Below are 16642 nucleotides of genomic sequence, written 5' to 3' on the forward strand. Positions count from 1 at the left end.
GGATAATTCTGTAATGCTAATGAAAATGATGTAATCAATTTGCAATCATGCTTTCCTGTAAACTCGCTTTTAATTTTATATTTGGCAAATACAGGCATTATAGCAAAAAAAGCATGTGTCTCCTTCTGCAGACATGACTGACAAGGCCTGTGTGCAATATGCTTCCAAAACAAACATGACTCAATACCTTTGGGTCGGTAACTCATACAAATGATGAAGAATGTTTTTTGGTAACATTCCTAAAGTGTATCTTAAAGAAAATAGCAATTCATCTGTTGGAGAAACATAATCAAAATTGGGTTTATAAAAATTTTCATGCTGTGTGATAATTGTGGCTTCTTGTAGGATACACACAGTTACACAAACTACTTGATTACATGGCTATACTTAAGCAAATTTGATATATGTAAAAAAATAAACACATTTTTGAAATCTACAGCTTTACCAGACCAACATGTCTTTCAGGGCGAGCACTGAGAGAGCCACTCGTGACATAAAGCATGCGAAAGAAAAACAAACTGTGTGATTTGCAGAACTTACAAAAGCCCCCTTTTGTGTAATTTCACAGTGATGGAATCACAGATGTGGGTAAGTTCACAGCTGGCACAATGTGAAGTGTATTTTCATGTAGGCCAGGCACTAGGTCCTCAGCACAGGTTACCAGTTAATACCGTGAGATTATTATCCGAGTAACCAGATCCCAAGCTGACCCCCGAAATTATTCACAAAACTCCTCACAGGAATCCTCTTCCCTATAATTTGCTAGTCAACCAAGGAAATAATTCACTATTTCTCTGTTTCACAATGTCAGTCTATTTCAAACAGAAACCATTTGGTGCTGAGCAATAGCACAATTTATATGTCTTCTGAAAGGCTGAAATTAATATTAAAATATTAAAAGGGTTAAGAAAAAATATCAAAAATATCAAAAGGGTTAAAAATATTAAAAGGGTTAATTAGGAAAGTGAACAGTCAGAGGACTAACAACTGCTACCTGCAAACCTGTGCTGAAAGCGGTATGTATTAAAGGTGTGTACCTGTTAGACTGCTAGATGAATGTTCCTTGTTTGTAGTTAAAAAAATAAAAGTCCCACATTGACTGGATACTTGGTATGTAACATATTTAGGAAAAGTATTTAAAATTCATGGATGACCTAGTCCCTGACTGGCTTGGCCACCTAAAGATTGGTTAAGTTATAAAACAGAGGTTAAGTGCTTGTTGACTATGTTCTGAATAGCTCAGCAGACCAGAATTACTGAGTGTTTCATTGTGTCACAGGTTTCCTTATCCAGAAAGAGTACATTACTCAGCAATTAGCTGAGGACTTTATAAGGACTTCTGGAGGTTTCTGCAGAAGAAATTGCCCAATGATCAATGCTTCTCACTCAAAAAAATGCAAAGCCTCCATTTAATTTCTGTTTGAACTGGCTCGCTCCAGAGCTAGTCAGCAACATTGAATGTGATTACTAGAAGATCAACGAGCTGTTTCATGCCCTATTCCTGAGGTTACACATTTTCTGAGGCTCATTTTTTTTTCCTTTTCCTTACGGGATTGATCTGCACTGCTGAAGTCAGTGAAGGCATACTCAGACATAACATTGAGAAATTACTCCTTTCTCCACTGAAATCACTTGTGAGAAGAATTACAAAAACTGTTTATCACACACTACCAAAACCCAGCTTGAGTAAGAGGTCATGGATTGTCTCAGAATACTGGAAGCTGTTCAGAAGCTTAAGTTTGGTGTGAATTTAAGAAGACAGTTTTAGAGGCTACAGGGTTTGGAGGATTTTTTAAAATATAAATTATTGTATATTAAATATTTAAATTATATATATTTTATATCTGCATACACAGGCACACACACATGCACACAGCAGTCCTCTCCATACTGAAAAATCCAGACTGTTATCCCTAGCAGACCTTCAAAAGTTGTCAAACCTGATCGTGCCAGGCAATAACTTTTCACAGTTGCAGTGCAGTTTGTTAGTTACATTCAGCGCTACAGTTCACAAGCCTTCTAGTAGGGATAAGCCCAGGAGGAAAGGAAAATAAACTATGAACTATGTAACAAGGTGAAAACCAAGTGTTACAAGAGCACCATTAGGAATGAGGAAGGGTTTGTGCTTGTGCTCCAGTGCGTGTGCACTGGCTTTCAACTGGCTGGAGAGAAGACCTGATGAAAAAAGCAGCAATGCTCCCCTGATCTGATGGCTCATGTGCAAATGAGCAACCTAAGTGGCAGTTGGGCATATTTTGTAGGTATACTACTGGTGTAGTTCATAAAACATTACTGAGAAGAATCATTCTGGAAGGAATAACAAGAAAAAAACAACCATTTTTTCCAACCCTTTTTTTACCTACCAAAATCTTTCTAAAAGTAATCCAAGACATACTGCATCTAAAGTCTATACAATTGTCATATACACACTAACTCTGACCCTCTTCCCGGACTTATTTTGGAGCATGAGGTGCTCCGTCGTGATCAGATGGGTCTGTGGACCTGTACGGTGGTGTCACACAATGCAGGAGTAGTGGTTTGGAGAAACGCACGTTAACAGCCCTCCCCTGACCCTGTTCCCCAAAACTCAGGCTCTGACGTTACGCCTTCATTTCACATTTAACTCTTAGCTCTACTGAGATTAACGAAGAGAAGGCCATAATGCAAAACTGTATTTGAGCTGCACACAACAGAATTAGCAGCTCATCCGAGCGCTAGTCCCTAGCTCTAGTAGACGGAGGGCACACAGCCTCCTCACTACAGGAAGATGAAAGCAGCCTGAACCTCAGCGTCCAAACGTCTATAAAGGAACCGTCGGCCCGAGGGCCGCCGGAGCTCCGCCGCTCAGCGGTGGACACCCAGCCGAAGGGCCTTGGCAGCTGCCGTTCGACCCCGGGCGAGAGAGGCGGCAGGATCCCCCTGCGCAGGGTAACGACCACACCGCCCCGCTCTCGGCACGTCAATCGCACAGGAGCATGCGCAATGGTGAGAGCACGGGAAAGGCCGCGCCGCCGCGCAAGCGCTCTGCCCACCCAGTGCCTCAGTACCTGCGAGCCGCCCGGTGTCGTTGTCGCTTTCTTTTTCTTGGCGGGGCCGCCGCCTGTGCCCGGGCTCGCCGGGCGCTTCTTGGTACGGGATGGGCCGCTGGCGGGAGAAGAGGCCGCCGCGGGGATCACACTCGCCATTTCTCCGACACCCCCCCTCCCCCTCCGCGCCCGGGCTGAGGGCGCCGCCGGGGCGGAACCGAGAGCGAGCTTGCCCCTTCTCTCTACCGGGCGGCGGGACGCGCATGCGCAGTAGCCGCGGCGCGACCTCCGCCTCCCCGTTCCCGTCTGGGCTGTGTGGCGGAAGGTGCTAGTCATTTGGGGATCGTAGGATGATTTGGGTTGGAAAGGTTCTTAAGATTATCCGGTTCCAACCCCCCCTACCATGGGCAGAGACACCTTCCACTAGGCCAGCTTGCTTCAAGCCTCGTCGAACCTGGCGTTGAGCACTGCCAGCGATGTTGCATCCCCAGCCTCTGGGCAACCTGTGTCAGGGCCTCAGCATTCTCAGTCAGGTCATGGCGGTTTGGCCCCACTCACAAGTTTTTCCAGCACGGGTGCGTGAGACCAGTGCTTCAGCAGCAGGGGTGGACATCGCAGGAAGCTGCCTGCCTTTCTATTCGTGTTCTGCCTACCAGGCCTGCAGTAGCTCATGCCCCTTCTGTGCTCAGTTCACCTCACCTCGGCTGGCAGCATAGCCCTAGTGCTCCCGAGTGTAGGTGGTGACAAAATGTGGTGAGTTTGGGGTTTGCTAACTGTCAAGAGGTAGGAAGTGTACAAGGCTGGAAAGGGTGCTCTCACCAAGCCCCATTTATCACAGGGGCTTTTCAGGTCTGCACTGAGCAGTCGTTTGGGAAGTGCAAACTAAAAGGCCGTATAAGATCCGACTGAATGAATGCAGTCTGTAGTCTGGGACATGTGGGATCTAGTCCATGCAGAGCTTGAGCTCTGGAGTACAGTGCTGTGTTTGCAGGCAGTCGCTGTCTTAAGCCTCCCCAAAGTGAGGTAGTTTATGCACACCACTTTCAGACCACAAGAAGGGTCTGTGGGTCCCAAATGTGTCAGCTTTTTCCAGTTGCCTTGGTAAAACGTGCAGCTGTTTTTAATCGCATCCCTCGGTTCTGAGATCATGGGCTCAGAGAAGCTTACCCATAAGTGTTCTGTGTGGTTGTCCACACTTAAACTGTACCACCTTTAAAATGCAAGTTGCAAGTAATTACAGTTGTCATTAAAGACTGTAGTTGTATTTTCAAGAGAGCTGACAGTAAATGTCTTTCTGTCTCATTCCTACTGCTACAGATTTGTTTGCTTCCATGCTGTTTTGACATGGCTAGTGACCTGGTCCAGCAATTTTTTTTTCCCTTTATTGGAATCTGGAGTAGTTTTGCACTGGAGCAACATGCCAGAATATATCTGTGATGATTCGGGCAGAACTCCAAAGGTTTTTTGCAGTCCTGTTGCTGTCTGGTGCTGTTTCATACCCTACCCCAGAGAACAAGTTGGTGGCAGTAAGGGCTTGCAGACAGTTCTGGAGCTGCTTGATGGCTGTTAAAATTGATTTTAGTTTCTTTATGCTTGCATACACCTGCATTCAACATACTGGTCAACTTATTACCATATTTATTTGAGGCACCTCTATACAATGCCTCACTACTAGGTTTCTAGCTGCAGCTGTATGAGATCCTGTCCCAGCATGTGCATTGTGGGGAGGCAGAGGTCCAACAAGTTGATGTTCAGGCATAAAAATTAGGTCACACTTATAGATAGTGCTGTAAAAAGGGCTGAGCTTGGTCACAGTAGGGGTGCCAGGCAGAGCTGTGTAAAACAAAAGCTCTGAAGGTGGCCTGAAAGAGAGCTGGAGACAAAAGCCTAGACTTCCAGGCTGTGTTCCAGGTACCTGTGTATGCAGCAGAAAAGCAGGACAAGAGTTGCTTTCCAGGGGTGTAAGCAAGGCCTTGTACAAACATCCAAGTCCCGTCTTCTCCTCCCCAGTGGTAGTGGTCTTTCTTTCTGAGTGTGTGGGCTGCCAGCAGCATTGCAAAGCCAACTGGTAAACATGATTGTGTTTGCCCTCAGTGACTGTTTTTGGCTGTTGCGTGTGATGCAGTATGTGTTTCTGCCTGTTTCAGGTGATTGCCTCCTGTCGCATGCCCAGTGTGGTGACTTGAGCTTGAAATTAGCAGGAACACTGGGAATTGCAGGGGAGTCATGTTCCCGGACAAAGCCAAATGTGCTGTGCTGTGTGCTCAGAGCATTGATCTTAGTCAGCCTTTTTTCGTTCCCAGGGCTGAGTCCCATCCCTTTCCCACGCACATGCTGTGTGCTCAGCTCCCAGCATGCCTGATTAAAAAAGAAAGTGTACCTTACCAGAGGAATGTTTTTATTGAGAGGAGCAACTTTAATGTCACTGCAGAGTACATGTTGCATGTAATTCATGCAGAGAATAAACATGCTGCATCAGTTAAAGTTTTTAAATAGCATTTACTCAGGCATTTTCTTATCTGTACCCATTTTTATCAATCAGTTGTCTCGAAACAAGATCACAAGGCCCATGTGTGTTACAGCAATATTAAATGCAATACAATTTTACATGGTACCAAATGCTTTACAATCCCAGGAGGCCTACAACTCATTGGAAAATAGCATTAATGGCAATGTAAACGGTGAGAGTGTCTGCAGGGGATGAGTAATGGAATTAGGGATGTGGGAAGGGCTGTGGAGTTGCAAGGCAGCCATTTCCCTGCTCCTTGAGTGGCTGCCCACACCCGGCCCTGCTGAACATTGAGAGGTAGTGTTCTGGTGAGTAAGTGCATATGTATCTTGCTAGGTTCCTGTTACATGTGTAAATAGGCAATTGCTTTGTCACATGGGTGAGGGCTTGCCTGAAGAAGTGCACATGCAATTGCTAGTCTGCCTTGGTGTGACATGGCTTTTCATGCTGTTTATTCTAAACCTGGCTTGAGGTGAACACCCTTTCCCTCTTTAGTACTGCAGTGCCTATTTTTTTTATATGCTGCCTGGCTAATAAGAAAATTAAATACCATTCAGCAATAATCCTGAAAGCTTTTTGATGTGAAGAGTCACCCATCTGCCTGTTAGTAATAGTGTCAATGAACTGGAAAGGCTCCTTGTGCTTTTCTTGATAAAAGGTGTGGAAAAATGCAGGAGTCTCCTGAATTAGGGAAGAAGATCTCAGGCTCCTAGCCCAGGATTGTGAGGTGGTGTTTTCGTTTTGTTGTGTGTGGGGTTTTTTCCTTTCACTGAATCAAAAGTGGTCACAAACAATAGTTTTCTCATCACACAGAGGGGATTACTGTGAAGCTGTTGATGCATATAAAGGGTGGGGGATGCTTCATGATTAGGATAATTTAAGATTTTCTATTTTGTTTTTTCCTTCATGGAGGAAGAAAACGATGACAGCAGAAAATGTTTGGAAAACCAGCAGAAGGATCTTTAGCATGAACTAAGATAAGGCAGAGTAGAGAGCAAGGCTGCTGTGCAGGCTGTGTCTGTGAGCTGTGGGGGTTGCGGAAGGGCTCTGCTGTGGGCTGAGAGGCATCACATCAGCAAGGACTGACCTGAAGTGGAAAAAGATGTTGCCGTTATGAACGTCACTAGTGTGTACCTAGAGGTGCAGCAGCAGCTGGTGAATATCCATAGGCCAAAAGTGTTGGGACAGGTCACACCTTATCAGAGCAGCTTCCTGTCCCAGCCCCAGGAGCAGCTTGCTAGTGAGTAGAGAGCTGTGCCAGCTTCCTTCCTACCTGTACTGTGAACTGGCCCAGCGAGTGGCTGCTTGCAGAGAGACACCCTACAACTGCCACATTCGGGCTGGTGGGACCAAATGCCTTGGATGATATTGGAACAAATGCATTGGTACTCTTCTGCTTCATCAAAAGGAAAAGCCAGTATCTGCAACTGTGAATTTATTCTGCCCTAAGCTTTGCAATTAAATCTATCTCAGTACCTAATTTACATCCCACCTGCCTGTTAAGCTTTCAACATTCCTACTGTTTTTACTTCTGTACTACCAGAAAAATGGGGTTAAAAATTAAACTGTCTGTGGCTTCGCTCATTGGCCATACTGTAGTTTATAAAGTTATTTAGTATCCAAAATAGTGTGAGAGCATATACATAATCCCTCTGTATACCACTGAGTTAAATTGAAGGCTTTAAATTTCTCACATAACCTACTTCTGCATTTCTTTTGGTATCTACAAAGTGGGGATAACTTTTTGCTACGTGGTAAGTTGAACTCAATGTAGGAAGTTGTGGCAGTTGAGATACGTTGTCTAGTGATGGTTACATAGTGATTTGTACCATTAGAGTTGACTGGCTGTGGTATCAGACAACTTTTCTGTTAATTCAGCCATCTTTAGAAGCATTGCACAGATGCAATTTGTGTTATAATTTGTAAGGTTTTAACTCTTTTTAAAGACTTCTGTTTTATTTAAAAAAATAACTTTTTAAAGCTGTGTATGTGTCTATCAGGTGTCATTTGCATTTTTATAGAGGCTCTGGAAAAAGAAAGTATTGAAGTTCTCAGCTTCACAGCTCTATCAGGTAAAAAGCAACGGATTCCTGCAGGGTAGCTTGTGAGGTCTGGTGGCATTTTGTACATTATTCTTTAAAAGTACTTGGAGGCTTTGATGACTTTTCAGAGCCTGCAGCTTGAACTTTTGTGATTTGCATTTGTTCCCTGCAATTTGCAGCTGCAGGCGCTGCACTAGCTTTGTCTAAATATAATGCCAAGTGCCTTTAAAATAGGTATTTGAACTTTGGATTAAGGAGACTACTTGTGTAATATTAAAGGCCTTTTTACTGCACACATCAAATATCTAATATTCAATGCAATCTTCCTGTTAGAAGTTTTGAAAAAGACATTTCTGTATTCTTAGTAACACAAAAAGAGAAGCAGGTCTTTAGAAATGCCTTTTGTGCCATTTTCCTAGTAGCCTCTCCTTCTCTAAGTTTATTTTAAAATGTGATGAATTTGACACATCAGAAATGAGCAGTAAGAGAGAAGTCAAAGTGCTGTTCTGTTTGCAGTTTAGTTGGACTTAATTTGAATTTTTTTGCCACTAGTAGTAAAGTTAGGCTGGCAGCACGCTTGCCACTTATCAATGTTGTTACATGAAGTGTGGACGTCTGACCAAAATTTGTGTGCATGCTGTGTCTGGCAAGTTTAACTGAAATACTGTGTAGGCAAGAGAAATCTATCACAAGATGTTAGGTTAAATACAGATTTTGTTATGGTGAAATAGAGTTCTACACTGGAAAACAAGTGACATGTAGTGTTTGACTTTGATTTCAAATGTTACACTGTTAGCATATACTGTGAGAGGAAGAAACTGGCCATTGTGCAGTTAATGGAACCCTGTATTCTCTATATTCTGGATAATTATTTATTATGCAATATTTAACATATTTACCCACTGTCTCAAAAGATTTACGAATTAATTTATCATACCAGATTTAATCTTGTCTTTTTGAAAGTGAAAATGGGTTAAGAATTTCCCTATTTACTTTGCATTCAGATTCTGATGAATGTTTTCCGCAGTTATTCATGTGAACAAGTTCTTGATTTCTGAAATGCTCAGCTGAGAAAGATAAAAATGCCATGATACTCATTTGCATAATCTTTAATACAGTAACCACCTTGAAAATGCTGTAGGTCTGTAGACTGCAAAAAATGTGGATTAGCTGAGTAAGTAATCTGATTTATGAATATAAGAGCCCTGTGGAATGGCAAATAGCTTGTGAGCAATCTGGAGACTGAGCATGGTCATAGAATTAATTTATTAAGAATTTTAAATAAAGAATAAATTCACAGAAATAAAAGTGTCCCATTGAATTAATTAACAGAACAGGGGTTGAAGTAACTTAATAAACTGCTCACAGGGATTAGCTCATGCATCTTTGCTTGTTAGAACAAGTCTTCCAGTGCTACAGCAGTTTTAGTTCTATAGTAATTCTGCATTTGCCTGTAGATTAAGGCTGTGATTTTTTTACTGCAAGTAGGGTATAAATTTGAGTAAGTTAATACTGTCAACAGTATCTGTACTAGTGGGCCATCTGTGAATGTTACAGCTTTGCTCACTATTATGTTCTCGATGCAAAACCCCCTCCACAAAAGATGAGGATGCAGAGCGCAAACACTGATGCCTACTTGATGACATCTTGACTTTCCTGGTAATGTGTCAGGCTCACCTTTTTCTTGCTTGTTTTCCGTATGCAAACTAGGACCACAGTGTCTTAGCCAAGGTCTCTGCTCTGCTGAAATGGAATAGGCAATAATCACCCTAACTGAATTTGAAGATGCTCCCAATCCAAGTGGAGACTGTAGTTAGAGCATGAGATGAGAATTTAGAGAAAAGTTGGGGTTTGTTTTTGTTATATATATTATACATATATATCAACACAGACAAGCACAAATTCATAGTTTATTTCTACAGCCAATGATTTTTAAAAGTCTTGTCTGTTGATCCTGAAAAATCCCTGGAGTCTGTGTGAGGTGACCAAAAGAAGCAAAGCCATAGTGCTTAGCATCAGTGTAATTTTTGTGACATTCATAAAAAAGATCATCTCCTTTTCAGTGAAAAGTGTCTGTCTACAAGACACAAAAAACCCACAGAAAATAACTGGAACTACGTAAGTCATGGACTGGAGTGAAAATGAGTGGGTAACAGTCACAGTAGAAGGCATTGCAGAACCTGGGTAAATTATGAGCTAAATGTGAATCAGTGCTATTGCAGTGCTGTGAAACAGGCGTCACACAAGCAGGAAGCCTGCGAGGCACATGCTGTAATCCCTTCACTTGTCAAAGCTTTGGTTAGGCTCAATTTGAGTGCTATGTCTAGCTTTGGGCATTACTTCTGGACTCTCTCCAAACCTTTCCTATCTTTCTCAAGGAGAATAAGAGAATGCTCTGAGGTCTAGGGAGCATGATCTGTGAAGAATGATTGAGAATTTGGGCATAAAGAGGAGAAGGAAGGTGGAGGACATTTATGAAGAAAAGGAAGAACTGTTGTCTGTTCTCATTGTAGATGAACTCAATTTACTGAGCAGTAGAGACAATTCTTTATGCACTAACCATACTCCACACATTTTTATTCTTTTTTTTTCTACTAGTAATGACCCGACTGGAAGAATGTGTTTTGTTACTTTCTGTGCTGCACTCAAGTGCGTAATATGTAGAGGAGTTTTGGTACTGGAGGGTGTTTGTGGTGGTGTTTGCATTTTTTCTTTCAATGATTGACTACAGATTGGGAGTGCTTGGGTTTTGTTTTCTAGGTTTTGGTAGTAAGTCCAAGGACATGAAAGCCACTACAAGGCGGGAGGGACCATCTCTCTCCGTGTCTGTAACAATGAAGGAATAAAAGGATTAGCTTTGCAGCAAGGATGATTTAGGTTGTATTACAAAGAGCTTTTTTTCAGAGGAGGCCAGCTTCTCACTAGAATAGCTTGCTTTTGAAGGTTCTGAAAAACAGGTTAGACATCTCCCACAGAAGGTCACACACAACTGATGCTACCAAGAGACAGGAGAGCAGATGAGATGACCTCTCAAGAATTTTTCCAGTTCTGTTTTCTGTGATTGCATCAATTCTATTGTTATTTGTGAAAGGTATGTGCTTTCACACAGAGAAATGAGAATGCGAGGCTGGCTGTACAGGGTCAGATGGTTTAACCCAGCACACCATCCTCAGTGGGACCTGAAAGTGTGGGGAAGACTCTACTAACAGGCCAGCTACACAGGACAATACTTGTTCTGTAGATGGTTTCTGTGCATATATTTAGTTGCTCTCGGAGATTTCAATTCCATGAATTTGCTCAGTGCTTCTTGAACAAGTCTGGGTGGTTGGTGTTCATGGTATCCCACAAACAGAAGTCACTATGTCTGAATCACCTGTGTGAAGACCCACCTTTCTCTGTTTTGAACCCGATTCCCTTCTAGCTTCATTTGTTGGTTTTGGATCTTGTTTTTTGGAGAGACAATAAAGACACATCTTCTCCATTGCCACTAAATACTTTATAGGCCTTTACTTTATTCAGTCTTGAAAACTCCTGTTTCTAGACTCAAAGCTTCTAGCTTACTTACCTATTTCTTATATGGAAGATGATGCTTGGATGTTCCTTGTTTCCCTGTCTGGAACATTTTCACCTCCACATCCTTTCAGATGGAGGGAAAAAACTGCATGCAGTATTTAAGATGCAGTCACTCTATTAGTAGCAAAGAGATGTTCTCTGTTTTATTCTCAATTCCTTTTGGAATAAGTGATTTTCTGACTATCGCTGAGCACTAAGCTTATGTTTCCATAATCTGTGTGTCCTCACCTCAAGGTCTCTCTTCCTGAGTAATACCAGTTGACTCCCTGTGTATTTGAAATTTGGACAGCTTTATTCTCCTGTGTATCTTTTTACGTTTACCTGTATTGAATTCCCTGTGCTGGTTTACTGCCTAAGTGCTAAGTCACATAAGGTCTGTGTATAGTTCTTCATTATGAGTCCTTGCCTTCACTACCATAAATAATGAAGTAGCACCAGCAACTTTTTCCACCTTGCTACACCCCTTTTCCAACTTGCTTATAAATACAATGACCAGCATGTTTAGTTCCATAACTCTTTTAGGTGGTTATATTCAATTTTTTTACAAGTTTTATCTGTGTGAGAACATTCATTATTTTTGGTAGGTACTTAGCTTCCTTAATCTTTCTGGATAGATTGTATCAACTGGATTTTCCCTGTCCATGTGCTTGTGGGTATAAAAATGCAAGAGTAGTAGCAAACAGTGTGGTTCTCTTGTACCGGAGAAACTATTCTTTTCACCAAATACAAATTTGTCAGTTTAATCGCAGCATTTAAGTTCCTAATTCTGATGCATAGATTTGCTGTGGAAGAATACAGTGATTAGAATACAATGATTTCATGATCTGTGTCTTCATTTTTGGAATACTGGAATCATGAATGGATGCATTTTACTGCCTGAAGAAAGATTTTGAGGAAGAACAGTGTTAACTGCGTGCTGCTGAGGATGTCATGTTATACGGTAAAAAATGTGCAAATCCATTTGAATATGATTAGCCATGATTAGTATTTAAGTAAACTAGATTTTTTATTTTTTTTTATTTCAGCACTGTTTAGTGTTGTGTTATTGCTGAGATTATTGACAAAAAATGCGTGGCAACCTGTTGTAGTGTCTTTTTTTATTTCTTACTCTGTAGTTGAATATGGCCCAGCAAACTTGAGAGAGAGGAAAAAGTATCTTTAAGATGGGGTTATGCTGTCCTGGTCCTGTCAAAGTTTGGCCAAAGGGATGAGTTTACTTCCTTGCATTAGGTGGATATACGCAGTCCTTTGCAAATGAGGAATTTTACTAATTACTTCATTGTATGATCAAGCTAAAGATCTCTGGTCCTTTAATGGAGAAAAGACCATCATTAAGAATGTAATGCACATTTTGGCATAATTAAAAATGGTGTATCTGAGTACTTTTCACAGTTTTTACCCTTCCCCCAGTTCCTTCCTTCCTCCAATGCATGTCTGGCATGGGGGTGTGTTGTTTCCTGTAGCAAATATTAAGGGCTGATAAGAACAGGAGATACTGGCTTGATCACCTTTCATCTTCCATGACTAAAAGCAAATGTTTTCTGCAAGATTTTAATTGAAAAAGCAACCCTACAAGTATCATTTAAATTCCTCTCTTGAAAGGTTCCAAGGAATCTGTCTTCTCCAGCTAAGGATCTGAGAATGCATATAATTATATCTAATCATTCCACCACTGTCAGATTAGATTGATTTTTAGTCACTTTTGTGCAGATTAGATTCAACTCAGGTGCTCAGAGTGAAAGAAGGTGCATTAATCTGCAGTGACGTTTTGTCTCTCCCAATTAGCAAGTTCTAAGAGATGTCAGATAATGCAAGTTTGATGGTATGAAGCATTTCTTTTTTTGTCCCATGGATTTAGTAAAGTTAAGGAGGCTCAGGCCTTCAAAGGCAACCATCATCAATTTAAGTATTTGTCCTACAAAAAATACAATTAAAAATAATAATTGGAAATAAAGAATATTCCTGACAGATTTAAAGGCTGGAGACAAATGATAGTGATTGACTTGAGATTTTGAGGGAGACTTGTAAAAAAAAAAAAAAATTTATTTCTGCAGTGTAAGCCTGTAGAGTACACATTTTTGTGCAGTCAGAATCTGTCTATCAATATTTTACTTAGTGCATTGACATTTATAATATGTGTAAGTTTGCATGTAGTGGTTTCTCTAACGCTGCATAACTCTGTTATCTGGCATGTATGTGTTTCTGTGTAGTGTTGAAGGTCACACACTGATTTCTTCAGATTGCACGTGGTCAGACCACAATTTTAATTATTTTCAAAGCAGTAATACATGAGCATTACAGAAATGAATAGTGAAGGACAAAGTATTGAAAAATGAAGTGCAAATAAGTGACATTGCAATGTGTGTCTTCTAATTTGGCAGAATTAATGCTGGCAAAGCTTTACTGTAGCTCAAAGTATATGTTTATCTCTTAATTATCACAGTTACTGAATATGCTCATTGCATAATCTGGGGTAGCAGTAATTGAGTCCATTACTGTAGATAAACAATCGCCAATTTATAGTACTTCAGAAGAAAAATCATGACTGTAAACAGATGTTGCAAAAACTAAAATATTGATGCTATCATACTTTTGCTATGATGAAATCTTAAATGATTTTCTTAATGTGTGGTCTGCCAATGCTCGTTGAAAATTGCCAATATTTGATCTTTATTTCTTGGAGAAAAGAGGCTACTCCAATTCTACTAAAATATTTTTTCCTTTTCACACTTGCCTTAATTTTTGGATGAGCTATTAATTTTTTTGTTTGTTTTTTTTGTTTAATTTCGGTATTAGCTAATGTCAAGAAGCCAGTTCTTTTTAATAACTTAAGAAGACTGGCTTTTGATTAAATGAGAGCAATATGGGATGTAATTTTAACTGATGGAGCAATCATGATTTTGTAGGCGGGTAGGCACTTTTCAATCTCCTACTTAAAAAGATATAATAAGTTCATCCTTTTTCAGGAATATTTGCCTAAATCTCAATTTAGTATTAAAATTAATAAAAAAACAACCTGGTAGGAGTTCAGTATTAACACCAGCAACTACTTTGAACAGCATGGTGAGATGTAGGGGTTTTCCTGCAGATCAGAATCCCTTGTAATTTTTAGGTTTAATTCTTTCTATCTTGCCAGGATGTTAACCCACCTAATCCCAAAACAGTGGTCAATATCCACTTTCCCACTTTCACAGAGCTCTTAACTGATTGTTTAAAATTGTACCATAGGTTGGAAAGAGGGAATTTTGCTACATCTGAAACAATCTATGTAAGAAATAGGTTTGTTTGGGTAGGGTTTTTGTTTGCTTGGTTGGTTAAGTTTTTTTTTTTTTTTTTTGCTTTTCTTTATTAGTGATTATGAATTATCCAGTGCCTTAAAATACGTAACTACAGGACCCAACTTTTGCATCAGCAGTGACATCATATCAGACATCAATTGTCTGAACAATTTCTGTTTGGATGAAGCAAGGCCTGGGCTGATTTCTCTTGAAAGCAGAGGAAAACTCGCCATTTACCATAACAAGAGCTAGAATTTCTCCTGAAATAGGAGTTACTTCATATACTCAAGAAGACTATGTGACTGTAAAATTGGAATTAGAACCTCTAATATCTTATGAGAATGAAGTTGCAACCTGTATGAAAGCCTTCTAACTGCCCCCTTGCTTTGTTAGCTTATGTATTATCATGTGCTATACAGCACTTATAGATTGGATTTTAATATATATGAACATAAATTTTAATATTTATGCAACTGGAAGTCACATACACAGACACATACATACATATAAAAATGACGTAAAACTATATACATACAGAGAAGTGTGTGTGTGTGAGTGTATGTAAAAAGCACTTCAGAGGGCTTTGCCACTATCATTAAAGTTTTGCTATAGAGTATAATGAGAGAACATGCCTTCTGTTATGCAGAATTATTCTCCCAGTCTCAAGGGGCACTTTTGTATCTTATGTCTGCAAAATGAAACTGATCTTACAAATACTTAGCCCAGAAGTGTTCATTTAATCTTGGAAGTAGTCCCACTGAATTTAATGAGCCCTTAGATGGTAAATTCTTTGGGGCTCTTATTTTCCTTTGTGCCTTATTCAGTGCTAAGCACAATCTCCATTAGCTCTTACATTAACATCTACTGTTACTTACAGCAAAATGCTTTTACTTTTTGGCTTGAAAATGCTAATTCAAACACATAGGCAGAAAAACTCTGAGGCAAAAGACAACAATTAAATTAGAATTATTCCAAAATTACATTTGAAGAATCTGAATTGGCTTTGTGAAATTTCAGAAGCTGCATTTCTGAGTGCTGCTGCAGGGGTTGTCTGATTTGGCCTTAGCTGGAAAAAGACTTTTACAGCTATTGGGATCTTTGAGAGGACTTCAGTTAGTAAACACACCAACCTACAGATGGATACTGAGAGTCAAGGTAACTCTGACTTCTGTGTGGCTGGGTGTAAGTGTAGAAAACCACAGCTTTTGTTAACTCCAATGCTGACAGCCAAAGGTATCTGACAGTTGCCTGTTGGGGTCGTCTCAAAATCCATTCCAGTTAACAGCATTTTTCCAACTGACTGCACCAGCCTCGGATGAGCCTTCTCTTCTGCATGCTTCCCAAATCACATGCCTAAAATAAGCTTCCTGGAGGCTGGATTTGCTCAGTAGAATTAATGTGGTCTGACTATATATTTATGATTAAGTTACATGTAAAGCACAAGCTCATTTTAGATAATTGACACATCATTTTTTTCTTCCCAGATGGTTTCAATCTTTAGCTTCAGAGCAGAGGATAATTTAACCTTGCCAGCAGAGAATTTCTAGATTTTATAAGTTTATAAACTTTGTAAGCTTTGTGATTTTGTTAGAACAGAATTTCTATTCCAGTGGTGTAAAACAATGTCCCATGCTGGCCAGAGCTCAGTATGAGAGTTACAGTGCATGTCCGTAGTCCTTAGCAGCATGCTTAGAAAGAGTTAATGGAAAATTGTGTATGGTTTCTTAAGTATTTTTATCTTGAGGGGTTACTTTGCTAGCATCAATTCATTTTCTCTTTGGGGAAAAAAGAGGGGTAGAAAATGGGAGGAAAAGGGAGGAGTAATAAATACAAATGTAGGCCATAAATCCAAACTATTCTATCATTGCTATGAGAAAATTAGGTGAGACAAGTTGATTTGTGTATTGGTTTTCACTTTAAAACCATATTTGAAAGGCACATTAGCTACTGCATTGGTTTTCATGTTAAAAAATGGTATTCTGGCTCAGCAGCGCTGTCAAGAAGTACAATATGTCCCACCTCATTAAGTATCATCTTTTTCCTCTCCATCTGTCTAGAACAGCAGGAAAACTAGTTTTGAAATAGAAAAATAATCAGTTTTATACATTTCCTTTCTTCACCTCTGTATCTGTATTCATCTAAAAATTCAATCAGATTTCCAAGGAAGTGCTTCTAGAACTACAGTCCTAATAAAGGTGCCATTCAGAACATCAG

General features: G+C 40.2%; 1 protein-coding gene across 1 annotated transcript in view; it reads right to left on the reverse strand.

Moving 5' to 3' along the window:
* INO80C (INO80 complex subunit C) overlaps positions 1-3248 on the reverse strand; it is a 31718-nt gene extending 28470 nt beyond the window's left edge. Inside the window, exon 1 of the mRNA XM_061369588.1 lies at positions 3048-3248. Coding sequence (XP_061225572.1) covers positions 3048-3185 — 138 coding nt within the window. The 5' untranslated portion in view covers positions 3186-3248. The remainder of the gene's footprint in view (positions 1-3047) is intronic.
* Positions 3249-16642: the final 13394 nt, after the last annotated feature.

The sequence above is a fragment of the Neopsephotus bourkii genome, unplaced genomic scaffold (assembly GCF_033783945.1).
Source record: "Neopsephotus bourkii isolate Nb327-2 ecotype Australia unplaced genomic scaffold, CSIRO-AGI_Nbou_v1 NB_1508, whole genome shotgun sequence".
Lineage (NCBI taxonomy): Eukaryota > Metazoa > Chordata > Aves > Psittaciformes > Psittacidae > Neopsephotus > Neopsephotus bourkii.